At 40.9% G+C, this 27,999-nt stretch overlaps 1 protein-coding gene and 2 pseudogenes across 1 annotated transcript in view; 1 reads left to right on the forward strand and 2 right to left on the reverse strand.

Annotated features, from left to right (window-relative positions):
• Positions 1-4,389: 4,389 nt before the first annotated feature.
• On the reverse strand, positions 4,390-4,836 carry LOC148164855 (translation initiation factor eIF2B subunit gamma pseudogene; annotated as a pseudogene).
• Positions 4,837-10,105: 5,269 nt separating this feature from the next.
• Positions 10,106-27,999, forward strand: part of SH3D19 (SH3 domain containing 19) — a 53,544-nt gene continuing 35,650 nt past the window's right edge. Inside the window, exons 1-6 of the mRNA XM_088021329.1 lie at positions 10,106-10,122; positions 11,496-11,536; positions 17,466-17,508; positions 19,866-20,004; positions 20,132-20,294; positions 21,052-22,050. Of these exons, the coding sequence (XP_087877455.1) occupies positions 10,106-10,122; positions 11,496-11,536; positions 17,466-17,508; positions 19,866-20,004; positions 20,132-20,294; positions 21,052-22,050 (1,402 nt within the window). The remainder of the gene's footprint in view (positions 10,123-11,495; positions 11,537-17,465; positions 17,509-19,865; positions 20,005-20,131; positions 20,295-21,051; positions 22,051-27,999) is intronic.
• On the reverse strand, positions 20,259-20,462 carry LOC114225608 (U2 spliceosomal RNA; annotated as a pseudogene).

Raw genomic sequence — 27,999 nt, forward strand, 5'->3', positions numbered from 1 at the left:
ACATTAGAAAGAAAACAAAGAAAACAGTTCCAGCAAATAAGTAAGTTGGAAATATGAAAGCAGGTATCTGGCTGGCTTCAAATTCTTTATTCTTCCCACTGCAGTCGTGATGCCCCAGTAGGTACATCATGCATCCTATTTGCTTTTTCTCTACCTGTCCTCCTCCATATTCTTTATGCTCACAGATATGACTGTTAATAGAACTCATTTTACAGGGGCACCTGGATGGCTCAGTTCGTTAAGCATCTGACTCTTGATTTTGGTTCAGGTCATAATCTCAGGGTCCTGGGATCGAGCTCCACATTGGGCTCCCTGCTCAGTGGGGGGTGTGTTTGTCTCCCTCTCCCTCTGCTTGCTCTCTCTGTCTTTCTCTCTGAAATAAATAAATATTTTTTTAAGATTTATTTATTTGTCAGAGAGAGAGAGAGCACAAGCAGGGGGAGCGGCAGGCAGAGGGAGAAGCAACTCCCTGCTGAGCAAGGAACCTGACGTGGGACTCAATTCCAGGACCCCAGGATCATGACCTGAGCTGAAGGCACACACTTAACCAACTGAGCCACCCAGATGTCCCTAAATAAATCTTTAAAAAAAGACAAAAAAACCCTCATTTTACAAATTTATAATGGGTAGGGTGTGTTAATGAAACCTCATTTAAATATGTATTGGCTTTATTTGTTCTGGAACTGTGTAAAGGTCACAGATATGATTTACTTTGAAAAAGATTAAGTAGAAAAATTCCCAGTGTAATTTGATGTTGTATTATAGATCTTAATTACTATAATTGAGCTGTCAATGGTGATTAAAAAAGTGAAATCAGAACTCCTATAACTTTTTTCCTAAAGCTTTCAGAGTATTAACAGAAATATTTTGTAGTTTTGTTAATAGTTTTTAGCTTTAGCAAAAACCATTTGGCTGGATCTCAATTATTTTTCTTTACTCATCTTTATTCTCTAATTCTTAAGAAGGAATTCACCCCCTTGTTATATACCCAAACTTTAAACTATGGAGGTTCATCAGAGTTTTAGAATTAATGCGTAATTGCGTTCATTAGTTTCAAGTAATATACTATTCTTGGGCACCTGGGTGGCTCAGTCATTAAGCGTCTGCCTTTGGCTCAGGTAATGATCCCAGTGTCCTGGGATCGAGCCCCACATCGGGCTCTCTGCTCAGCAGGGAGCCTGCTTCTCCCTCCCCCTCTGTCTACCACTCTGCCTACTTGTGCTCTCTGTCAAATAAATGAATAAAATCTTAAAAAAAAAAAAAAGTAATACACTATTCTTTTCCATTCCCTACAGTTTATCAGATATGGCTCTACGTATTATGATGATGATATTAATTTAGGCATTATTAAAATGGCATTATAGCTCTATATTTGTCTCAGTAGCACAATATTATTTACTAACTCATACTTTCTTCTCCCATTACGTAATATTACCTTATTCCACCAGGTAACATAGGATGATAAAAGTTGGACTGATACACAAGATGAAAACACAGTATTTGTCATGATATAACATTATTGCTTTCTGTTTTGAGAAGTAAATCAGGGTGGGCCCAAGGCTTTGTTCATAAAAGTACATAGAAGGTGTTTTGGGTTTTGGGGGTTTTGTTTTTTGAAATGGAACAAGTCAAGAAGTTTTGCTTATTGTAGTCCTGAAATAACTATCATTTTTTTTAAGTGTAGGCAATCCTTGATTTATAAACACCTGACTTAGAAAGGGTTTTTTTTTTTTTTCTTTCCATAGAATGAAAAAATGTTCCATCAGAGAAAGACTCATTTTTTGACCTGGTATCAGCAGAGTACCACTTTTCTAAAACTGTTCTTGGTGCTAGAAATTCCTTTTACTTTTTTCTTGTCTCCTCATTGCCTTTGTCCTGTTCTTTCACATCGAGCCCCCAATTTTATCCCACTACTGCCACCATCAACTTGGCAACCAGAAATGGCAAAGTCAGCTTCTTTTGCATCCATATAAATCCTATCGCTCTGTTTTGTTGCCATTAACTTAGTGGTTCTCAAGTGAGGGTGATTCTCCCTGGCCCAGTACCTGCCCAGAGGACATTTGGCAATGTCTGGAGACATTTTGGGTTGTCACAGCTGGCAGGGGGTGGGAGAAAGTATGCTTTTGGTATCCAGTAGGTAGAGGCCAGGGGTGCTGCCGATCATCCTGTCATAAATAGGACAACCCCTCATCTTTAACAGATGTCAGTAGTGGTAAGGATGAGAACTTGGATTAGCTCTATTCAAGCATCAGCTCTGTTTTCTTCAACTCTCCTAGAGCTAAAGTTAGACACCCCTCTTCTAACCTCTTACAATACCTTGTGTAACATTTTTTTCACATTTTTTAATCTTTTATTTTGATCTTATCAACATGACTGCATTCTTCTTGAGGGCAGAGGTTGTATATTCATATTGGTGTCTCCCGTTTGTGGTATAATGCCAGCTACATAGTGAGAGGTCCATAGATGAATAATCGCATGCATAAATAAGACACCCCAGACTTCTCCATTGCCTTCCTGGCACTTCCAGAAACCTCCTCTTGCTCACCTTTATCTTCCCCACCTCCACTCATTATTTATCTCATCAAATATTAGTGCGTCAGTCCTATCATCAATGTATTTAGTTCTAAAAATGTGGATCAGCCCACAGTTTTAATACAGAATACTGGCACTCCAGGGTTTATTCATTAATGCTTTTTTAAAGGCAGGCATGCTACGAAGACCATGATTGGTACATACAGACCATCTATGGTCAACAATGCTTGTTCTGAGGAGATGGCCCCGATAAATTCTTACTTGCTTTTGAGACACTTTGCTGTCATATCCTTGACCCGTAGATTCTTAGTGTTTAACCTGGCTGGTGATGCCTGGCATCAGCACTTACCTTTATAGCATGTTCTCACTTTGGCATGGCATTTGAATTCCAGACCCTTTTTATGTCTTACCATGGCTTCCTTATATGCTGTGCTCAAACCATGTTCAGCTGTCCCCCTTGCTCCTAGTCTTTTGTTGCACATGCTGCCTGTCACTCCCTATTCAGAACCTTTTCTCCTACACACTCTTCAGTCTCTGTCAATACACATGTCACGTTTTGGAAGCCTTGCCCTAAGACCCCAGGATGGAGTGTGATACATACCTTCTTTACATCCTACATACTACCCCTACATACTATTAATAGAAAGGCGGTTGCAATATTTGTCTTTCTCACTGAGAGCAGAGTCTATGCTTTCAAGGCATTCCTAGTGTCTTGTATGTATGTACATCTGTAGGGATGTATGGATATACAATATTACATATTATATATATAATAAGCATTGGTTGTATGAGAATGGATGAAACAATACCTCTTCCAGTCTGCAAAAATTACACAAATCTGATTAAACCTTTCTGCTAGGAAATGGAGGTGAATCAATCCAAATGTTGAGAGCCTTTGGAGAAGATGGCACAAAGAGATAAACCTTATGTTCACTGGCAGGTTTATCAGCTTGATGAGGGCTCACCTCTAGAACACATTAGCTTAACTCTTTGTTAAGCAAATGACTTTACTGACTAGTACTTTAATAATGTGCCCATGGCTTTGAGTGTTTTTACAAAGAATGTATTTTTAACCATATATTCAGTTGCCTCTGCACAGAGAAAGAACTCCAAAACCAGGTGTGATAATGATGATGGGCACTTGCGGGTATTGTTCTGATTTGTGTGCCAAACTTAGCCAAATCCAGTAACTTCATGTTCTGGTTTGTGGAAACAGTTTTCCTCACCAGAGAGAGGGGGCAGGGGAAATTATTTAAAGCTTGGAAATAAGATATTGCTTTGAAAGTTGTATAAATATTTTTTAGGGGACGCCTGGGTGGCTCAGTCGGTTAAGCGTCTGCCTTCGGCTCAAGTCATGATCCTGGGGTCCTGGGATCAAGCCCCACGTTGGGCTCCCTGCTCAGCGGGAAGCCTGCTTCCCCCTCTCCCTCTGCGTGCCTCTCCCCCTGCTTGTGCTCTCTCTCTCTCTCTCTGACAAATAAATAAAATGTTTATAAATAAATATTTTTTTAGACTTTCATTATGATAGATAAAACATGATCCAATTGGATTTTCTTAGGTGAGATTAAGAATGACCATTATGGTTTGCTTTGTTGTTTTTGACAATATCAAAACATCATACCTAGGAACTTTTTCTTCTTTTTTTTCCAATTTCACACAGTATAATCTAATTTTCATTCCCCCTTTCCCATCCACTGTGTGGTTTTACTTTGTTTTAAGACAAGGAGAATTGCCAGAAAGAAAAACCCTAGGGCTTACTTCTGCAGGATGGATCCCTTAATGACCAGCTCTTCATCCAAGTCCACTTCATTAGCCATGAAGAGCAGCTTCTTTCCTGTGCTGTCCACTCCAATGAAGTCACGCTGCTCCACTGGTTTTTTTCCCCACCTTTTGACCTGGAACTTGTTCTAAGCCATCTTGGCCTTTTCTCATTAACATGGCAAGTGATGCATCATGAGCTCTGAACAGGTGCACAACTTCATGTAAGGCAACATCTGTTATCAGATCACAGCTCAGGACTAGTACATCTGTCTTAAGTTTTGGATGTATTTGGCGAAGAGAATCTGCAGTCCCCTTGTCAGCTTCATTAGGAATACACACAATATCTAGCTTCATTTTCATTTTGAATTCTGCAGATAGAGCCTTTTGGACATCCCTGGTTGTAATGACAATGACTTCTTCAAATCCAACACGCTCAAGCAGGTTCAATGGGTACCAAATTAAAGGTTTGTTCCCAACTGGAAGCAGAGGTTTGGGAATGCTGGAAGTCAGATCTATCATCCGAGATCCCCCTCCAACTGCCATCACTACTGCTTGAAATTCCCTTTTCACAAACTGCTCTCAACTCCCCGCGTGCCACAGCAGCTCCTAGCGCTCCCCCCATACCTAGGAACTTTTATTTTGCTTTCTCCTGTATCTGCAGCGTCTGGAGGTGACTCCAATGTGAAATTTTTTGGATTAGCTTTATGCTTGAGGATATTTGCCTACATATTAAACTTTGTAAAGCATCTAGAAACTTTTACCCATCCACTCAAGCATGAATCTTCTGGACTGTAATGAGATGGTAGTAAATTCACATCTGGTTCTGCCACTTACCAGCTATGTGACTGCAGACAGAATACCTAACCTCTACACCTTATTTTCTTCATTTGTAAAAAAGATCTTGTGTTTGGCATATGTTAAGAGTAAGCAGTTTTCATCATCCTCTTCATTGCTCAAATCTTATTAGAAATTGGTTTCGTTAGGTTAAACTCTGTTAAGATGCAATTTTCTTTCTTTTAAAAAAAATTTTTTTTAAAGATTTTATTTATTTATTTGAGAGAGAGAGAGAGAGCACGAGAGGGAAGAGGGTCAGAGGGAGAAGCAGACCCCCCGCTGAGCAGGGAGCCCGACGCGGGACTCGATCCCGGGACTCCGGGATCATGACCTGAGCCGAAGGCAGTTGCTTAACCAACTGAGCCACCCAGGCGCCCTAAAAATTTTTTATTGTTATGTTAATCACCATACATTACATCATTAGTTCTTGATATAGTTTTCCATGATTCATTGTTTGTGCATAACACCCAGTGCTCCACGCAGAATGTGCCCTCTTTAATACCCATCACCAGGCTAACCCATCCCCCCACCCCTCTCCCCTCTAGAACCCTCAGTTTGTTTTTCAGAGTCCATCATCTCTCATGGTTCGTCTCCCCCTCCGATTTACCCCCCTTCATTCTTCCCCTCCTGCTATCTTCTTCTTCTTCTTTTTTTTTCTTAACATATATTGCATTATTTGTTTCATAGGTACAGATCTGTGATTCAACAGTCTTGCACAATTCACAGCGCTCACCATAGCACATACCCTCCCCAATGTCTATCACCCAGCCACCCCATCCCTCCCACCCCACCCCTACTCCAGCAACCCTCAGTTTGTTTCCTGAGATTAAGAATTCCTCATATCAGTGAGGTCATATGATACATGTCTTTCTCCGATTGACTTATTTCGCTCAGCATAACACCCTCCAGTTTCATCCACGTCGTTGCAAATGGCAAGATCTCATTCCTTTTGATGGCTGCATAATATTCCATTGTGTATATATACCACTTCTTCTTTATCCATTCATCTGTCGATGGACATCTTGGGTCTTTCCACAGTTTGGCTATTGTGGACATTGCTGCTATAAACACTGGGGTGCACGTACTGCTTCGGGTCCCTACATTTGTATCTTTGGGGTAAATACCCAGTAGTGCAATTGCTGGATCGTAGGGTAGCTCTATTTTCAACTGTTTGAGGAACCTCCACACTGTTTTCCAGAGTGGTTGCACCAGCTTGCATTCCCACCAACAGTGTAGGAGGGTTCCCCTTTCTCCGCATCCCCGCCAACGTCTGTCATTTCCTGACTGCAATTTTCTGTCTTAAAAACACCTTAACACTAAGGCTATGTGTAAACGCAGTAGTAGACAGTGACCCAAAACACAGCCTAAAAGGGCTTACTGTAAAAGTGTGGGAAAAAAGGATAGAAGGGGACTCTGAACAGCCAGGGAGCTCCCCCAGAGTCCTGGAGGAAGATAAGTCATCAGGAATTAGACCTGACACTTTTCTTTCTTGACCTCAGCTTTCGGTTCTTCTCCTCAGAATCTGAAAGCTGTGTCCTGTACGTAACCCTTCATTTCCCTCTTAGAAGGGTCTTTGTCATGTGGCAGGAGTGGTTTTTATCTGTCCCTTAAGAGCAAAGGGCAGCAGTACTTGAAGAGCAGAAGGCAGAAGCTCCAGATCAACTCTGCTGAGGGCCAGGACATAGGTTTATACGTGTAGAATGGAGTGAAGATGCACTTTGGCAGTCCTTTGTTTTGCCAAGTGGCTTAGGCTCAGGCTTCATTGGAACAGCAGAAACCAGAGGAGAGCAAAGTAAATCTCAAAAAAAAAAAAAAAAAATCTTTTAAAAACATAAATGGTTAGGGCGCCTGGGTGGTTCAGTCGTTAAGCGGCTGCCTTCGGCTCAGGTTATGATTGCAGGGTCCCACATCGGGCTCCCTGCTCAGCGGGAACCCTGTTTCTCCCTCTCCCACTCCCCCTGCTTGTGTGTTCCTGCTCTCGCTGTCTCTCTCTGTCAAATAAATAAATAAAATCTTTAAAAAAAAAACCCAAACATAAATGGTTAGGCCTTCTGTGTGATATCACACCCCAACGTGAGAACCTGTCAAGGGTTTTCTGTGTTGTCAGATGCTTTGTGATGTCCCTAAAGATTACAAACATCAACAGTGATAAAGCTGCGATAACAGTAGTGTGTTATTGAACACGCACTTTTTTCCAGGCCCAGTGTAAGATGCTTTAATGGATTTTCCCTCTTACTCTTCACGACGACCTCATGACGGAGTTAAGTTATTCCCGATTTTACACATGAGAGAATGAGAAGAGAAGCTAAATAATTTGCACGAAATCACACCAGCTAGCACGTGGAGGCACCGGGAGTACATATGAACATTTAGATTTTAGAACCAGCTCTCTGAACCACCAGGCTCTGCTGCTTCCTCCTCTGATCAGTGGTCTGTGGCCATGTCTACTGTACCACAGTGGCCATCCTTCCTGGAGGTTCCCAGCTAAGACATGAACCTGAGCTCATGCTAAGGGAGAACTTCCATGAGGGCTTCTTTTAAGACTAGAGATGGAGGGATGTCTGGGTGGCTCAGTCGGTTAAGCGTCTGCCTTCGACTCAGGTCATGATCTCAGGGTCCGGGATTGAGCCCCTCATTGGGTTCCCTGCTCAGCGGGGAGTCTGCTTCTCCCTCTACCCTCGGCCTCCTCCCCCCCTGCTCATGCTCTGTCTCTGTTTCTCTCTCTCAAATATATAAAATCTTAAAAAAAAAAATACAGAGTGGAACCTTCGCCTATAGCCTTTGCTCTGCATACAGATGGAGAAAAAGGAGTCATCATTTGCCTCCTTTTTTATTTTCCCTGCCACAGAGCCTTTTAACCTAGAAAGGAGAACTTTAAACTTTAGAGTTAGGAAAATGCTGTTTTAGACATAAGATACTGATTGGTTGGTTGGCTGGTTGGTTGCCTGTTTGGTTGCTTGGTTGGCTGGTTGGTTGCTTGGTTGGTTGGCTGGTTGGTTTATAGAGCTAGCCTAAACATGATGATGTAAATCTTGAGAATTGTAGAACCTGGGCTGACCTCAGTGAGAATTCTGTTTTGTGCCAAGGTTTCTACCACCCTCCCATCCTCCAACCCAGCTTTCTATTGAAGTGTAACATGCAATGAATGATCACATCTAAAACAGAAATTTATTGTCTCACAGCTCTGGAGGCTCTAGGTCTGAAAGCAAGGTGTCATCAGGGCCACGCTCCCTCTGAAATCCTAGGGGAATCCTTCCTTGTCTCTTGCTAGCTTCTGGTGGTTTGTGGACAATCTTTGGTGTTCTTCAGCTCGCAGCTGCATAATTCCAGTCTCCGCCTCATTGTCATCTAGACCCTTTCCTCTGTGTCTCTCTTCTCATGGTTTTCTTCTAAGGACACTGGTCATATTGGATTAGGGCACCACCCTACTGCAGTAGTACTTCATCTTAACTAATTATATCTGTAACGACCCTGTTTCCATTAAAAGGTCACATTCTGAGGTACTGGGGTTAGAATTTCAATGTATCTTTTTTGGGAGGGGAACATTTCAACCCAGACACCCCCATGTTCTACCCCAATCAATTCACGTTCCTCCTTCACAACGGTAACAGTGGCTTTGGTAATATGGTAATATTTATGGTAATACTTATATTATTATTTAAATAATAGCATCCCACCAGATCAATGGTAATGAGCAAGGATATAATAGACATTCAGTAACATTCCGTATGCTCTGCCTGGACATAGGCATGAAATTGTGGCTTTTTTGGCCCTGCCTGTAAGTACTGATTTTGATTCTATTAATTGCTATACCTTTTTTTTTTTTTTAAAGATTTCATTTATTCATTTGCGAGAGAGACAGAGAGAGAACAAGCAGGGGGAGAGGGAGAGGGAGAAGCAGATTCCCTGCTGAGCAAGGAGCCTGATGGTGGGACTCAATTCCAGGACCCTGGGATCATGACCTGAGCCGAAGGCAGATGCTTAACCATCTGAGCCACCCAGGTGCCCTATTAATTGCTATACTTGAATCAACAGACACAATATTAACATGCAGAGTCTCTCCACTTTTGCACCCAGAAGTTTCTCCTACAATCTTTAGTCAACCTTTTGCATTTTAGTTCTGTTACTCTTCTACATGACCTTACACTAATTTTTTCAAAGTATTTGATTATGGAAAGCCTTCAAGAACTGTTTTTATTTTTTTATTTTTTTTTAGATTTTATTTATTTGTTTGAGAGGAGAGAGAGAGAGTATGAGCAGAGGGGAAGAGCTGAGGGAGAGGGAGAAACAAACTCCTCGCTGAGTGGGAAGCCAGATGTGGGGCTCACTCCCAGGACCCTGAGATCATGACCTGAGCCGAAGGCAGACGCTTAACTGACTGAGCCACCCAGGTGCCCCAATAACTGTTTTTAAAAATGAGCATTGCTGGGGGGCACCCAGGTGGTATAGTCGGTTAAGCATTTGACTCTTGGTTTTGGCTCAGGTCATGATCTCAGAGTCATGTGTTCAAGCCCTACATCAGGCTCCGTGCTCAGCATGGAGTCTGCTTGATACTCTCTTTCTCCCTCTACATGTGCTATCTCTCCTTCGCTCTCTAAAATAAATAAAATTAAAAAAAATAAAAATAATAATAACGGGGCGCCTGGGTGACTCAGTCATTAAAGCTTCTGCCCTCGGCTCGGGTGGTGATCCCACGGTCCTGGGATCGAGCTCCGCATCGGGCTCCCTGCTCTGCGGGAAGCCTGCTTCTCCCTCTCCCACCCCCCCTGCTTTTGTTCCCCCTCTCTCTGTGTCTTTGTCAAATAAATAAGTAAAATCGTTAAAAAAAAAAAATAACAACATTGCTGGGGCACCTGGCTGGCTCAGTCAGAAGAGCATGCAACTCTTGATGTCAGAGTTGTGAGTTTGAGCCCCACGTTGAGTGTAGAGATTACTAAAAAATAAATAAATAAAACTGAGCATTGCTTATCCAACCAACATGGATGGATCTAGAGGGTATTATGCTAAGTGAAATAAGTCAGTCAGACAAAGACAAATACTGTATGATTTCACTCATGGAGAACTTAAGAAACAAAACAAACGAGTAAGAGATAAACAAAAAAAACGAGATTCTTAAAATACAGAGAACAAACTGGTGGCTGCCAGAAGGGAAGTGGGTGAGAGGTTGAATGAAGTAGGTGAAGGGGCTGAAGAGTACATTTACTGTGATGAGCACTGAGTAATGTATAGAATTGTGGTATCATTATGTTCTGCACCTGATACTATAACTGTTAATTATACTTGAATTTTTTTAAAGATACCATAAAATCAGTATTGCTGAAAACACTTGTTTTTATATTACAGTCCTAGTCTCATGACCTTGGAGACCTCCTGTAATGTTGTTTTTGTTTGGTCTGGCAGAATAGTATATTCTTAAAGTGTCCCTCCCATAAAACGAACTGATCTGTTACTGCATCTTCCCAAAGTTTTATCTTCTCTACCTAAGAAACAGCAAGATGATTTATATAGATTACCACAAGCATAAATTTAATAAGATCAAAAATAAGTATAAATTTTAAGAGCATTCAGGAAAAAAAGTGAAAAATTTTATAAACAACAAGGCTTTTTTTTCCTAAAAAAATCATATCATTAAAGTTTTAGGTTTGTATATTTTTTTTAAATGATTCCAAAAACAATTAGTCTAACTGGTTTGAATAAAGACTAACAAAACAAATAGCCTTATAAACTGGTGCTTATAAACCTTTGCAGCTAATGGTTTGACCAGTGAGTGAACAGAGGCTCAGAAGCATTTCTGTGACTTGCCCAAGGTCACATAGTCAGAGACACCCAGGACCAACCAGCCATTGAACAAAACTCAAAGGAACCACAGGACTTTCATTTTTAGGTGGTGGTGTTTTAAGTTCTAATCTTAGGAAGAAATGCTGTTAGTCCTTAGGTCAAATTAACTATAAAAATGATCTATTTTGATCTGATGTGAGAAGACAGGAAATCCCATGTCAAACACAAAAGAGATATAGGGGGTCAGAATTCTTTTGATTACCATGTAATTGCTGCTTGATTTCAAGCGCTAAAATATCACTGGAAGATGCAGTATATAGGTAGCTATGAAAGCAATTTTAAGGCATATTTTTATTTACACTGCACATATACTTCCCCAGCCTTCTCATTTCCCATAAAACATTTTATATCAAAGGCAATTTAAAAACTTTCTTTAAATTTATGTTTTGTAAGGAGGATAAGCAGTAACTAATATGTCAGAGTTGCTGCTTGGTACCATATTGAGTCCCAGAAATGACCTGGCATTATGAAAGATTCTTGTTCAAAAGGATTAAGAAATACAGTAATGTTTTCTTTCTTTCTTTTTCTAGCCAAGGACCCTTGTCATCCATTAGAGCGGTTATCAAGAGATGTAAGTTTGTTTTTTCCTGCTCTGTATTTCCTCTGTGATATTTTAAATGATGGTTTAGGTTTCCAGCAAGTGATTATATTTGATGACTCTTACAGAGAATCCAACAAAAGTAGCTTCTCTTTTCTCCTCAGGAGTACTAAACCATTTCAGACAAGCATTTAGTTTTTCAACTTTCTTTTCAACTTTCATTTATTGATAAGCCCGTTCCTCAGAATAATATTTTTCTTTTACAGAACTAAACTGTTTTTAAAAATGTGGATTATCTGGTCAGTTTTTATGATCTAAAATAAATTTACCATTTTCTGTAGGTAGAGACATCTGATGGGTGTAAAAAAATGTTAAACCCTGTCCTTTTTGATTCGTTTGTTTCTATTGTGTTTTTATTTAACTGTATAAATGCCTGTGGAGATTGGCCCATGGTAGAATTCTCTCCAAAATGGTGCATTCATTCTTTCAACCTTACCTCTTGGATAAAGCTTTACGAAGCCTCTTGGTTAAAACTTGCTCTTGGTGTAGAATTTTAACATTGTTTTTAACAAAAGTCTCTGCAAAGTTCCCTTTAGTGTTAGGGAAACTAAACAGAACATGGATGACCTGTTTTAAACAAAAATAAGGAGGGTTTGTTTTTTTTTTTTTAACCCAAGCAAATGGATTTGTTCGAGAATTGCAATGTGGAACAAGCAAGCTACAGCAAAACCATAGGCAAGTCTGCAGAACAAAAGAGAGGAACATTCTTTTAGTAAGAAAAGGGGGGAGTTGGGAAGACTGTTACAAAGAAAAAGCCCATTGGAGTAAACTGGGGAGTTCAAAATACAGTGGCTTCTCACTGGCTGAGTTGTGACAGTCTCTCATTGGCTGGGATTTTGCTGGGGGAGAAGGAAAGCCTTTCTTCTTCCTGAAGGCATAGCGACGAACTATCTGCTGAGCTCCATCTCTTCCTGTTGGATTTGCAATTGGCGGTAAGTGGTAGAGCCTTAAGAGTTCCCCCCTGCCAGCAGGAGCGTTAGAGTTCCCCCTGCCAGCCTCTCAGCTCCATTTGAAATGAGGTTTCCGATAAAGGAGGGATTTTAGATGTTCTTTGCATTATTTGAGCTGAGGTCCCCACCCTGAGAAGAATGTATCCTATTTTTAGGAACATAATTTGTAGCATTTAGTATACATTTAGGATATCCACAGATTGTGAAGAGCATGCGTTTGAACCATTGCAGTGAAAATTTTGTAAGGTGGCAATACAGAAGGATATTCCACATTTCCCACATTTTATTTTTGTTAGTGGTTAATTTATAAAGATATGGGAGTGCCACAGTATGTGTTGAAGGGAATTTAGTTATGAAAATGGAAAAATCATGCCTTAGAGCCCTTTGAGGGCAGGGTGGTGTGTGGACAAGATGGGACACAGAAAATATAAAAAGAAAATTAGGGCCTGGAATTTAGGCAAGCATTTTTTGCTGGAGATATAATTTGGGGTTGTCAAAGTTATAGGCAAAACCCAGGAGTAGCTAAACCCTTAAAGAGAAAACATAGAGGCCAGAGAAGAAGACAAAGGACAGAATTTTGGGAAATACTGATGCCTGAGCCCAAGTTCTGCCTTTAGGGTGCTGTAGGGCAAAAGGTGAATGACCCCAAAAAATTCTTCCCTGCTAAGGAGGAGAGACTGAGTCCTGTCTGCTGCCTTCTTCTTGGATTTTCGGACCTCTCTGTTGGGGACTGTAATTTGTACTTGACTTCCCATAGATCCTCTAGGATGGATCTTGCTTTTACCTTGAGGTCCCTATACCATGCAAGGCTTTGGGAGAAGGCAGCCAAAATGGAGTGGGGGGAAAAAAAAAGAAGGCTGAAAAGTAATGATCAGGAAAAAAAAAAAACAAAAAAAAAACCAACCAGGAGACAACTGTACCTTAGAGGTTAAGGGAGGGGAGGTTTTTTAAAAGATAAGTGAACCACAAATAGCTCTTAATGCTGCAGCAAGAACAAGCCAAAGATGGCTGAGACTAGGTCATCGTATGTGGCCCTTAGGAGGCCAGTGGTGACCTCTGGGAGAGCAGTTTCAGTAGAACACTGACATTGGAAGCCGCACTTCAATTTGAATAATGAATGGAATATGTGGAAGTCGGGACAGCTGGGGTAGGCTACTCTTCTATGACATTTGGTGGTGAACAGAAGAAGGAAGGGCGAGTATCACACAGAGGAGATTTGAACATGACTGTTCAGGATGAGGAACCTTGGAGACACTTGTAGGCAATGGGGAAGGAATTCACGGAGAGATCAGACTAGTGCATAAAAAGGGGAATTGGGTGAAATAGGGCCCTAGCAGAGAGGAAGGAGATGAAACAACGGGAAAACTTGCTTTGTGGTGTCTTTAAAAAAAAAAGACTCTAAGTCGTCTTTTAATTCTTATTTATCAGTTACTTTGCATATACTCAAAGAAATATTTGCTAGTTGTATTATTCCTGGATGTTCAGGCAAGAAGGTCAAGCATCCTCATGTGATACCATGTAAATACAGAATGGAGAATAATTGTGTCCTCTCCTTCTCTTTTGCCTTTTTGCCCATTCTGTAAGAAAAAGTTGTAAACAATTTTTGGCCTACCCAACCCAGTGAAATGTCTGTTTTACTATCCTGTACTTAGTCATCTTTCTCCAGCAAGGAGAAAGACTTCATCACATTTTAAAAGCAATATTCCTTTACTGGTTCTATTTTAAATTCTTCCATAATGATACTGGTTCCAGTCAAGCCCTGAGGTTCTTCTTTTTGCCGTCATTCTTGTGAGCCCTAAATATTATGGGTAAAAGTTTTGAAGGTATTATAATTGGATATATCTGGAATTTCATGCTTTTCCTGTCATTAACTTTTTAAGAGGAAATGTTTCTGTGAAATTCAGATTCATTGCCTGCTGTGAGTCAGGAACTGCTCACATACATTATAAGACAATGCTCTGCACGGTAGATGTTAACCCCATTTTACCGATGGTAGCGTCACTGAGTCTCAGAAGGTGAAATGGCTTCACGAGGTAAATCTGAGATTTTAATCTAAGCTGCCTGACTACAACGTCATTGAGCTTTCAACTCTACAGATGTTCTTGTTATAATGTCAAACACGTCTAAATCATACCCAGTCTCAAGGAAATGTTATTTTTTTATTGTGATTTTCATTGGCAAGGTGGTACTATAGCAATGATGCTTATAATATTATAACCCTTCTGTGTGTTTATTTCATCTGATCATCATTTAATCAATGATTTTGAATTACTTAGAACCAGGAGTAGCATCCAGCTCTCCTGGCTCCATGAGTTGTTAAACCGCCTCAAGGAACAAAGGGTCCCAGCCCTTCCCGTAGTAGGCTATGTGACCTGGGATAATTCATTTAACTTCTCTGTGTCCCATCCTCCCCATCTCTAAGGTTGAAGTAGGATGGTCCCGGAGCGTCCTTCCGTGCTCATGATCCTGTTGGAGTTCAGGAGGATTCTTTCGTAGTGCTAATATTGCAAATCCAGATCTCAGTCTTTCGTAAACAGCTGAATGTGAATTTATTTTGTACTTAGAATTTAACCATATAAACTAGACAAGTTTGAAAATAATTCTGTGGAATGATAGGATAACTTTTAACTGGGGCCTTAATCCAAAATGCACAAAGACTAGCTAGCGATTTGTGGCAGGGGTTAAAAGGAACATGTTGGTCTGTATGAGCATCGGTGGCAAATTCGATCGTCCGGGCAACAGCTACACCACATCTGTTTGATCTGGGAAAGTGAGAGTGAGACGAAGTGGATAGTTGAGAAATTAGCCGGAACAGTGTGAAATGCTGTATGAAAGTCTAACGTATTTCTAGCCACTAAACTTGTTCAACACTGACAAAAAGAGCTGGTCATTCTGTAAGGATTGGGACAAAAGAGATTTCATAGATGAGTGAATGTGAAGGAAAAAGAAATTCAAAGCAGGAGACAGAAAAGCAGTGATTCTCAAAGGACGTGGAGGAGATTCACAAGTAAGGCTGGGAGACCTCTCCCTTGTTCTGCTGCCTCCAGAGTGGGAGTACCCCTCTGCTAACCAGGGTGCTCCTGTTACTAACCACTTCTGGTGTGAAGGGGCAGAATCAAGTGAAAAGATTTAAGAGAACGTAAATTGACTACTGGATTCCCCTTTGAGTACTGTATTCATACTTTAAAATTAATCCCTATTGAAGCAGCAAATTGATTTTGCAAAATGGTTTTTAGGATTTTTGTTTGTTTGTTTTTTGGTTTTGGGTTTTTTTTTTTTTTTTTTTTTTTTGCAATGTTGTTAAAAACTATAGGTAGATTTGTTTTTACTGGGGTTACGTGGGTGAATGTCCTGGTCTGTACAGATGTCTCCTTGCCGCAACCTATTTCTTTACTCTCTGAAACTGTGGTGCATCAACTTTCCTTTTCCCTCCAAGTGTGCCGGTGGGGGAAAAAAACAGCGGCATGGCAGATCAGTGTTGTTCCTGAATTCCTTTTAAAGCATAGGCAACTGGTTCACTCTTTTTTTCCCTCCCTTTCCTCTTCTATAACCCCTTCTTTTTTTCCCTTAGCACTCATGAATAGTGCACAGCAAAAATGCCCCGTGGAAGAGGTATGTTTGTGACAATGACATGATATCTTCTTAATAGTGTTGTGTCTGCTGATTCTAATCGGCTGTCGTGATGGTGGTGACGTGATTGTAGCGCACTTGCTGAGCCTCTTTCTGACTTCGTGCAACCATTCGTACAAATCAGATATGCCACTCAGAGCTTGAGCCTCTCTGTCCTCTTTTATTCTAGGAGACAAAATGCACCTCAGCTTGGTTTAGCTCTCGATAAAAATCGGCTAATGATACGAATGTAGGACTCCTGATAGACCAGCCCAGCATAGGTTCAGCTGTCGCAGCTCCAACTCCAGCCTAGATTTCATTCCCACCTCCCACCTCCACCCCTGCATCCCAGCTTTGGCACCGTCCATGTTCAGAGAGGACCCGAAGTTAATAGGAGGAAAGAAAGAAAAGATTCATACTGTCAGCCTTTTCAAGTCAGGAGAATTGAAAAAGTAGAGTACTAAAGAGAGATGAAGGCGACTGGCAGAAATAGTTTATATCTGAAACAAATTCCCCTTTGTGTGCGTATCTTTACAGTATAGTACTTGAAGATTTTCTTAAAGGAACTGTTAGAATGTGCTTCTTGAAAATAGGAATAATATTCTCCATTACACGTATGTGTAATATGTGACACCAAATGTGACATTTTCCAGATCATATGATTAAGACTTGATTTAATTTAAAAATAAATTTGGAAAAAGTCTGAACCATCTAGCTTTTTGAGTTTGAGGCTAAAAGGAAAAGTCAGTGCTGCATATACAGTAATATGTGCTATAAACATGTTTATAAAAGTGTAGTGAACAGTTTTTGCATTTATTACTGTCTTTTGAATTTAAGTAATAAAACAATTCAAAGGTTATAAGAGTCCAGAAAAATGAGAAAATAGATGAAAATTGGACCCCTTTCACTTTCTTTACAATAGAGTTGTAAACAAACATCACAAAAGTGCAGTCATATGGATTAAAATAGTTATTTAAAATTTTTTCTGCCCATTGTAATTTCATGTCATTGTTGTAATGCTCTTACCAGGCAATTTGTATTTAATAGTTTTTTTCTTTTCTCTTTTCATTCTTCAAATTATTTTCAGAACCATGGAATGTGCTTTGGGGAATTTTTGAAATCTGTGTTTTCTTATGCAATTCAAATATGTAACTGGAACTAATTTTATGCCATATAAAAAGATGAATTTGATTTGCTTTTCTGCTTAAGGATGTTAAAATTCATAACATCCTCTATGATTTCAAGTGTAAGCTAATTTTTTCCCATAACGTACCCTATAAAAATATAAACCTTTATTGAATGTACTGATTTTGTATTATAGCAGTTTATTCTTTCTTCTGTAGCTTCTCGGACTTCTTTTCAGAGCGAGCATCATCGAGATAGGAGGTATGGTTATAACAGAGGTCATATATTTTGCTAATAATGAAATCGGAGTCTGCTGTGTATCAATTAGCCAGTTAAATATCTCTTTCATAAGCAATGTATTACATAACCAATGTTCTGCCTCACCAGTACATTTCCTGAATTAATCTGTAAGTTAGAATGATGAAAATTTTGGTGGGAGAAGAAGCAATACAAGCCTCAAAATGATCTTTTGGCAATAATTATTTGTTGAAATTAATTTTTTAAATGTTTATTAAGCACCTGCTGTATGTAAAGCACTGTTGTAACTGCTTCAAAGAATTGCTCAAAGAAATGCTTTGTACCTCCTAGCTACTTTGTAAATGTTGCATAAATAAATGGATGACAAGATAGAAAATTGAATGGAAGAATAAGGAGGGAAAAAGAGGCAGGGTGGATGGATAGCTGAATGGATAAATGGCTGCATGGCTGGTGTGAGGGAAGGAGGGAGGAGGGAGGGGCGAGTCACTGGATAGATAGAAGGAAGGACCAGTAGACACACACAGATGTAGAATGAATGGAAGCATGGATAGGTAGATAAATAGATGGATGGATTTTTATAAGGCATGGTCCCTGCTTTCACATTTCTTACAGGGTAGTATAGAATAATGAAGAATGAGGATTTTACAGTCAGACATAACCGAGTTCAAATGTTGACTTCACTGCCTTCTCACTGTGTGGCCTTGGGCAAGCTGCTTGACCTTTTCTTAACTTCTGTATCCCCATCTTTAAAATGTTGCTAATCAGTGGCGCGTGGCTGGCTCAGTCGGTACAGCATGCAACTCTTGATCTTGGGGTTGTTAGTTCGAACCCCATGTTGGGTACAGAGAGATTACTTAAAAAAAAAAATCTTAAAAAAAATGTTGCTAGTCATACCCATCTTAAGGCTGTCATAAGGATTACTGCATGGGTAGCGATTAGTATTTATTAGCCAGTAACTCTTATTATTTAGTTAGACAAAAGCTATAAGCAGAGGTTTTTAGGTAATGCAATTCAAATGTAATCAATATGCAGGTTCTACTGTCTCATGAGCTGGCATAAGAATGCGTGAATATGCCCAGTTTTGATAATAGCAGTGCTTTTTTTTTTTTTTTAAGATTTTATTTATCTATTTGACAGAGAGATAGAGCCAGAGAGCACAAGCGGAGGGAATGGCAGAGGAAAGGGAGAAGCAGACTCTGCACTGAGCCGGGAGCCTGACGTGGGGCTTGATCCCAGGACCCTGGGATCATGACCTGAGCCGAAGGCAGATGCTCAACCATCTGAGCCACCCAGGTGCCCCAATAGCAGTGCTTTTTTATTTTCATTTTCTATAAAGTGCTCAAGAAACGCAGGACGGATATCATCATCCCTATTTGTTAGATGAGAAAACTGAGGCTCAGAGAGGTTGATTGTTTGCTCAGGGTCACACAGTTGGTGTTTGTTAGGAAATGAGGTTAAATATAAAGTTTAAACACGAGAATGTAGAATCAGATTAAGAAAATGAAGAAAGGAGCCATGCCTGAATCCCTGGGGTTCCTCAGTATTACAGATTAATTATCAAATTCATATACCACACTGACCAGGAGCACAGACACACATAGCAGGGTCTAGAAGTGAACATGCAAACTCTAAACACTTAGAGATGATTTTGAATTGGGGCAGAGCTGGGTGAGGAGGAAAGGGATGGTCCTCTTCTATGGTATCATGTCAAAGTATATCATTTATAACGACAGAAAACAAAACAATTCTATTTGACCAGTGTACTTTCTGCCATACGTATATTATTATAAATTCTCTTCATTAAATGAAGAGAATTTTTTTTTAAAGATTTTATTTATTTATTTGACACAGAGAGACACAGCGAGAGAGGGCACACAAGCAGGGTGAGTGGGAGAGGGAGAAGCAGGCTTCCCGCGGAGCAGGGAGCCCGATGTGGGGCTCGATCCCAGGACCCTGGGACCATGACCTGAGCCGAAGGCAGACGCTTAACGACTGAGCCACCCAGGCGCCCTAAATGAAGAGAATTTAATGGTGTTTTAAAAATATTATGTGTTATAGGCGGGATAGCAGAACCCTGGAATGAAGAGATGGTGTGGGTCTTACTTAGCCCTTATCCTTACCCACCAAGGCAGAACTGAGTGTGCTCAAGGTACATCTCTAACTTTGAGCCCCAGAGTCCAGGAAGATGACTCTCGTTTGCTCCCTTGATAGCTCAGGCCAGACAGGTCATTTCTAGGACTATGGCGGTTCTTATGTAACTTTTCGGGGGCATTGGTTGTTTTCATGACTCTTTGAACGTTTGCGGATAGACGGTAGCTTGTTAACAACCTGCAAACCCTCACTGAGGTCTTGTGTGCTAGGCGCCCAGAGATCACCATTGTGGCAGCTGAGCCCCTGAGGCCGGCCTCATGGTTTCCAGGAGCCCCACCCCCGGGACTGGGATTTCCCCCTTCTTCGGCAGCCGGCCCTTGGAGGCCCAGTGAGCTGGTTCCTGCCGAGGTAAATAAGTATTACATTATCTCTTTGCATTTTATTTTTAAAAGTGCGTTCAAAGATAAGAGTGAGACTGTTAATACTTTGGCTTTTGTCCATAGCGGTCTAAAATCTTCATTCTTTTATTTTGCAGCTCCCACCATCTTATGAACAAGTCATAAAAGAAATCAACCAAGTTCAAGTTAATACTACGAATAATAATAATGCTGCTGCCACTCCAAGGCACACAATTACGTCTGCAACTCAGACTGACTTTACAGAAGAAATAGACAACCATCTGCCTCAGAGTAGTGCAAGTAATTTGTCCTCCCTAATTCTGACCTAGTTCTAGGGAAGTAATCAGTAGGCTTCTGGCTTTAAAATAATTTGTGACTTGTGCATAATGCATCGAGCTCTTCTTCCCAGTCAGTGTGATCACTACGTGCTTCCTACACTTGATCTTAGCCAAAAGGCCGAGAAGCGATCACTGTGTGCTTCCTTTATTTTGGTTTGCTGTGATTATTACAATAGATCATTCTCATGAGCCGCATCCCCAATCTCGGGGGCTCACCCCAGTTCATATCGCAAAAAAATCATCCTTTTAACTCATGGTTGTATTACTGCTGATCGATCCCCTTTATTCCCATTGAGAAGGAGGTTATATTTAGCAACTTAAACTTGACAGAGTGTAATATTAGGCTTTTAGAAGGCATTGTTTTCAAAGAACAGAGATGAAAGTAAGTTACTTTGGAGAAGTAAAGCAAGCAATGTTGGAATTCTGACAAGAGGGAAAGGGTTCATGCGATAAGTCTCCTGGGAATCGAGAATTTAATGGTGTTTTAAAAATATTATGTAATGAATATTTCTCTTATGAATAAATACAACTTGAACACTCCTGTGAGAAGTGGAGTGTAAACATTTCCCCATTGATTTTTGGAATTACTTTTTACTAATTAAGGAAACCAAGATCTCTTGATATTCCATGTGTATATTTAAACAGTCTGTGTATCTTGTATTTTTTTTCTTTTAAATTACAATGTTGCAACTTCTGTCTGTGGGTTTTGGTCTTGTCAGCACTACAGGCTCCTCTCAAGCCTCTCCAGCCTTCCCCGGCGGTGGCAGCCAGTGATCTTCCAACACATGTGGCACCTTTAATCGTCTTTGATACTTCAGAAGAACAGAATTGTCCAGAGAACTCCAGTGCTGCAAGATGTCCAGTGCCAAGACCAAGATCAAAAGCCAACCTCAGACCAGTAGCCAGAGACACTCACATTAAAGAGCCAAATCACCAGAAAACCAGCCCCACGGCCACAGAGAAGGAGTCTTCGCTGAGCCAGCCTCAGTCTTTGTTGGACAGTACCAACGACTTGGAGAGTCAGGCAATGATGAACATTATGAACACAGAACGGAGCCAAAATAGTGTTGTTTCAAGAATCAAAGCATTTGAGGGTCAGGCTAATAAAGAAACCTCGGGACCGCCGGCGAAACCGGAAATTGCTCCCCGCACACTTCCCCCCAGGCCTGCTGTTCCCTCAGGGAAACCCTCAGTGGCTCCCAAGCCGGCTGCCAGCAGAGCTTCTGGAGAGTGGGACTCCTGGACTGAAAACAGACTCAAGGTGGCCCCTAGGGAAGGGCTTACCCCGCACTCTCCACTGCAAGTAGGGAGCATCCCAGCAACCAAACCTGAATTGCCAAAGAAACCAAATGCTGGCCTTACACGAAGTGTTAATCATGAGATTCTGGGAGGAGGGCCCGTGGCTGAGAGCCCTGACGGTGGGAAGAAAGTCCCAACTCCTGCTCCTCGGCCTCTGTTGCCGAAGAAATCGGTTTCCTTAGAAAACCCCAACTCTACAGCTCTGCCGAAACCAGTCACTGCTCCTCCCCGACTCTCAGTGGCGTCACAGGCCAAAGCATTCAGGTCACTGGGAGAAGGACCCCCGGCCATCTCCCCAGCTCCAGCTCTGCAAAGCAAGCCTCCAGGGGACATTGACCTCATCAGTTTTGATGATGATGTTTTACCCACACCAGCTGGGAACCTGGTTGAAGAATCTCTTGGTTCAGAGATGGTTCTGGGTGAGTAAAAAGGAGAAGTGGAAGGGAGTGTAAACTCATCAGAGGGCGTCTTGAATGGCACTTGCTGTTTTCATTTCTACGACATCATTGCTGGAGGGGCGTGCCTGTGTGTGTATGCACATGCCTGTGTGTGTATAAGACAGAAACACAGATTAAGAAACAGGGAGCTGGGTAGGAGATAGAGACAGAGAGGGACAGGAAAATCTGGAATGGGGGAAATGGAGACAGAGAAAGATGGAGACATGTATTGATAACGACTGCACGAGCCAGAAATAAGCAGACTGGGTCTAGCGACTAAACTAGGTGTGAGGCTGGCTTCCTAATTCTGGCAGGTGGAGAGTCAAGCATCAGGGGAATGCAAGGGAAGCCTCTCATAGATGCTAAGTCACACAGTGGCCCCGAAGGGCTCCTCAGATTGAGCCGGCCTCACTGGGAGTGCCAAGCGAGGCGCCAGCCCCAGGGAGGACTCCGGTGAGAGCAAAGCCAGGAATGAGGACCCAGCCACATGTAGCAAAAGTTTTTTCGCTCATCTTCACAGAACATCTTCCCTGGGGAATACAAAGTTTTGTAAACAAAATACAATAGCTGTACATTTCCTGCCAGGATCAGGACAATTAAATTTCTCAAGAGGAAATTCAGAAAGTATGTTTTCTTTCCTCACACTGTTCAGATGGAGGGTATGATAGTAAAGCTTATCTTTGATTTGTCAAAGTGAGCTGTTTTACTTGTCATTGATGATTCCTTTTACTGCTGTTTACTTATTTGGGTAGCATTTGTGAACATATAAGCCTAATAGTATTTTCAAAAGGTTAGCTGTCATCTTATAAATGTTCAACATGCATCAAAATGGGATAAGCTCTGTGATTCGAAACCAAATTCTGCACAGCACAGGTGTATTTTAAATGATAACAAACATGTTTATTAAATATTTATCATGCATACAACATGTACAGCATACCTCTTGTCTATAAGGGGTAGAAGGACAGACGTTAGAGTATACTGAGCTTCTGCAGTGTTCCAAACCTTCTGCTAGATACCCAGACCTACATCATTTAATTTAATACTTAGAGTAATCCTCTGCAAAGTATTGTTGGCCTCAGCTTGCAGAAGAAAATGAGACAGAGAAATCAATGGGTAGCTTGCCCAGTGTCGTAACGCTAACAGCTTCCAAGGCATGATTCAGACGTCATCTTTTTATTCTAGGTCTAGTGTATTTTTCGTTCTATTACCTTGCTACCCGACATTTGAATGAATTCTTAAGCCAGGTAACACTTCAAGTCTTTGTTACGTCATTTTTTAAATTTAAACCTTTTTGGTGTTAACAAGGTTCTGGGTGGGATAGGGGTGGTAAATCTAACAACAGCAAGCTGTTAAGGGGTGGAAGCAGCACAAGCCAAAGAAACACCGCCTTTTGTAGAAACTGCTGGATTCTATGGAGATGGCAACTTGGTTAGTAACTGCTGAGAATTTATTCCCTGTCATCAAACAGATAATTATAGTCATCTTCCAAAAGAAGGTCAACAGTATACATTCAACATGAATATAGTCTCAGGCCTCATACTCAGCCTTTTCTGTTCCTTGATTTCTACCACCTCGTTGCATGATATTTAATTATGTAGGCAGTCTCTTAGCAAAATGTGTAATTTACTTGCCCTACCAGACTTTTAACCATTGCTCTCGACTGTGGAATTACACTGAATGCTTACTTTGTCATCTTTCTAAACCTGCTCCTCTTCCTGTTTTCTGCACCTCACTTAATGACGCCACCATATACCCAGCCTTCCTTAGAGAATCCTGGCGATCACCTCCGAGTCTTCTACATGTCACACCGTGGCTGGCTGTTTAGACTTGGAGGTAGACAGGCCTGCCGACCACTTAATTGCTATGTGACTTTGGGCAATTTACCCCACTGTGCCTCAATTTCCTCATCTATAAAACATGGTAATAATACTACTCATGGAGGCAGTACGAGGATTAATGTGATTATGCAGGAAGGCCCTGTCCCATTGTCTGAAACATGGTAAGTGCTCATTAAGTAGTAATTATTGTTACTTCTTGCCCTTCACATGCAATTAGGTACCAACTCCTGCTGGTTTAACCTTCTAAGTAGTTCTTGAGTCCTCCTTTCATTTCTGTGCCCCTGTACTGCCCCACGTTAGGCCTTTTGCCAGGTTACTGCAGGGGTTCCTAAATTGAGCCCCGACTTCTGCCTCAAACCCATCATCCTCCATATTATGGCTACCCAAGGGATGTTTCTAGAGTGTACGTTGGACCTTGTTGCTGCCCTGCTTGATGTCCTCCAGAGGCCTTTAGGATCACCTCTGAATTCCTCAGCATGTAGAGAGATTTTTGTTTGTTTATTGATTTGGGGCTTTGTGACTTTTTGATGGTGTATCAATAGCATTGCCTTTGTAAATAAAGGATCATGGTCTCTTTGTGAAACCTTATGATTAAGTAAGATGATTAAATCCTGGCACTAGTCAGAAACAGAGAGGGACACGAGAGAAAGGAGAGGAACTCACAAATATGTCTTCCCTCCTTTTCCTTCCCTCAAAAAGAAAGAAAATCTAATAAAGCAGTTTTCATAAAATGAAGTTTCCATATTAATCTCAGGAAATAGAGATCAGAAAATACTGAAGCTGTGAAAACATTGTAAAGATTAGAAAAATTATTAAAGGAAAACTCATAAAACAAGCAATTTAATATTGGATTCATTTCTTGGGTAGAATGCCTTCCAGGTTAATGTAAATGGAGCTGAGAAGTATTAGCAATTCCTCTTTACACCTTTACAAATCATACCCAGTTGTCAAAAAAAAAAAAAAAGGCAGAATGCCTCTGCTGTCAGCCCCATTACACAGACCAGAATAATAGTTTAGCAGCCAATTTCTGCTGTTAACAGAACTCAAGGGAAAGAAATGACAGAAAAGCAAGCCAAGGCTGGTGAAACTAATTATGATGACAAGCATATTATGAGAGACAGGTAATGGGCAGAAAACTACATTACCATCAGTGTTTTTCTCAGCCCAGTAATGAAGACCATGTGGACGGAGGTGTAAAAGGGGCTGCTTGTTTGGCAGCAGGTGTGGAATCATTGGTTTGGTGTGAGGGGCTAGAAAGAGGGCAGAATAACTACGGCAAATAAAGGTAGAGAAAAATGCCATGGATGTTCCTTAGATTTGAATAGGAGATTTTTTTTGTTTTTTGTTTTTTTTGAGATGCTTTGCGTTTTATCTGTAGAAACAAGACCAAACTCTGTGAGAGAGTCATGGCACTGTGGTTCTTTTTTTTAAGATTTTATTCATTTATTTGACACAGAGAGACACAGCGAAAGAGGGAACACAAGCAGGGGGAGTGGGAGAGGGAGAAGCAGGCCCCCCGCGGAGCAGGGAGCCCGATGTAGGGCTCGATCCCAGGACCCCGGGATCATGACCTGAGCCAAAGGTAGAGGCTTACGACTGAGCCACCCAGGCGCCCCTGGCACTGTGGTTCTTAACCCCTTCTGGCAATCACAGAACTCTGAGAATCTGATTATCCTGCGAATCTTTTACCTCTCTTTAAAACAGCCCTTTAGCTCATGTGTGCACCATTTCCAGAGCTTCAAGGGCCCATTCTTGGACCCTAAATGAAGGACTTCTCCTACAGAATATTGCAATAACCTCCAGTGGACTGCTTAAATAAATAATGGGACATCTGCACAGTGGACGATTGTGTGCTAATTAAAAAGGAGGCACACCCCCTATTACTTCCTACTATGGACCAATCCCCGAGATATTATTAGGTGAAAAACGCAAGGTATAGTTAGTATTCATGATACTTTAGCTACTGTTTATGTTAACACACAAATGCACACACGTACGTGGTATCTTTGGAAAGATGTATAAAAAGCCAGTAACAGGTTTTCTTTATGAGGGAACTGGTTTGGCAGGAGAGGATGGGGAACCTGGTTTTGAAATTGCTAACCGTAAGTAGAATTAGGGTGAAAAATAGCTCTTGTCATCTTGCCACAGAGAGAGATCACACTGATCCTCAGTCTTTGTGATGAGTAGGAATTTTAAAAATAATAGCATATGATTTTTCTAAATTGCTCTTATTCAAGATTATAAATAAAAGCTAATTATTTTGAATTACATACGTGTAAATAAGACATTCAAAAACATATGTGCATTAAATCCTATTAAATAGAATCAAAAAAGAGTTATTTTTCTAGTTACCTTATGGAAAATTTTATGACCATTATTGCTTTTAAAAAGCAACTAAAAGGACTAAACTTCCCCCCCCCCCTTATTTTTAAGTGGTTTTTGGTTTGGTTTGCTTGGCAGGGGAGTTATTTCTCAGCTTCATCTTGTTAACTTTTCTTCTTGTGGTTGAATCTATTTTATTGGATTTTTTCAGTTACAAAGTAACACGTTTGCTGTAACAAGTTAAACAATACAAACATTTGGTAAAAGAAAAAAAATTATCTCCCTCTAGTCCATCCACATCCTCAAGAGTAACCAGTGTGAACAGTGTTGTATGTAGCCTTCCATGCCTTTGAACATTTCAAACCAAAGCTTACAAACATACATGTATGTTTTCCTACTTTTTACAAATATTTTTATTATACTATACCCTTGTTGTTGTTGTTGTTGTTGTTGTTTTATTTAACAGGGAGATTTATGGACTTCTTTTTGGTCCAGTCGGTCTAAGTCAAGGAGTTAACTCCTTGTTTCCTGGTACCTGTCTAATTAGTGTGAGTGTATCACAGTTGATTCAACATTTCCCCTCTCCATGGACATTACTTTTAATTTTTTGGATTTCTTTTTCTTCTACAGAAAATGCTGTAGTAAACACTCTCATAAACATTGCCATTTCTGCTAGTGTTCTTATTTCTGAAGAATAAATTTCGAGAAGTGAGACTACTCGGTCAAAGCTTATGAACTTGGAATAGTTTCATAGTACCAGTGACCCAGATTCCTGCGTGGCAGTGCCTGGAGTTCCCAAACATGAGATGCTATTCTTGCTTTGTATGTTGCCCACTTCTGTGAGAAAAAATACCTTGCTCATGAACAGACATAAAGAATAAACTTCATATTGTGTAGCTAAAGAGATTTGCACACCATCATCAAGATGAAAAAACAGGCCTCCGGTTCCACCTTCTTTTTGAAGTGATGCTCTGTGTCCTCCCCACTAATCCGCACACCTCGTCTGGATTAGAGCCCCGGACGGCACGCAGGCAGAGAGGCAGATGCTGAGCTCACTAACTCAGTGAGCACAGCTGAGGAAGGTCATTAAATAGACCCACTCCTGCCAAACAGCCCGCCGTACTAGAACACTAGAACTTTCCTTGCTTCACTGTATTGAGAAAGAACATTTTTTTCCCCAGAGACATGTGTAGTAGAATAATTTTACACGATCTGAGTACCAGTTATTAAAGAGTAGCTAATGATATTAAAAATAAAGACCGAGAAAGAGTGGGTAACTAAGACACTCTGAATACTTTGTTACATAAATTGTATCTATACCACTTCAATTTAAATCCTTTAGGTTTAAAAATAATAATTACTGGACCCTTCCATGCAGTAGGTGAGGTTTGCACAGTGTGCAGGATTTGGAGCAGGTGTCTTGAGGCCAGTCCTCCAACAGCAAGGATAATTTGGATGCTCCTGTGCTTGGCCCCTCAAGGCATCGATTGGTGTCTTTTCTCCTTTCCCGGCCCCCCTTATTCATGCCCTCCCTCCTGGAATGTGAGAGAGTGTAGGTGGCATTCTGGCTCAGAATATAATATGAGTTGGGAAATAATTGAAGTCATCCCATGCTCAAGATTTTCTTCCCCCTCCACAACCACCCAGAAAAACATCAACTAAAAGCCTATACTAATAACCAAAAGATTATAGGTAGCAGAAGCAGCTATTAAAGCAGAAATGCCACTTGTAAGGTAGAACACGGTGAACAGTCACCAGCCTTAATCCT

Source organism: Eumetopias jubatus, unplaced genomic scaffold, assembly GCF_037043125.1.
Source record: "Eumetopias jubatus isolate StellerSeaLion01/CBP00866 unplaced genomic scaffold, mEumJub1_p1.0 scaffold_2, whole genome shotgun sequence".
NCBI classification, from domain to species: domain Eukaryota; kingdom Metazoa; phylum Chordata; class Mammalia; order Carnivora; family Otariidae; genus Eumetopias; species Eumetopias jubatus.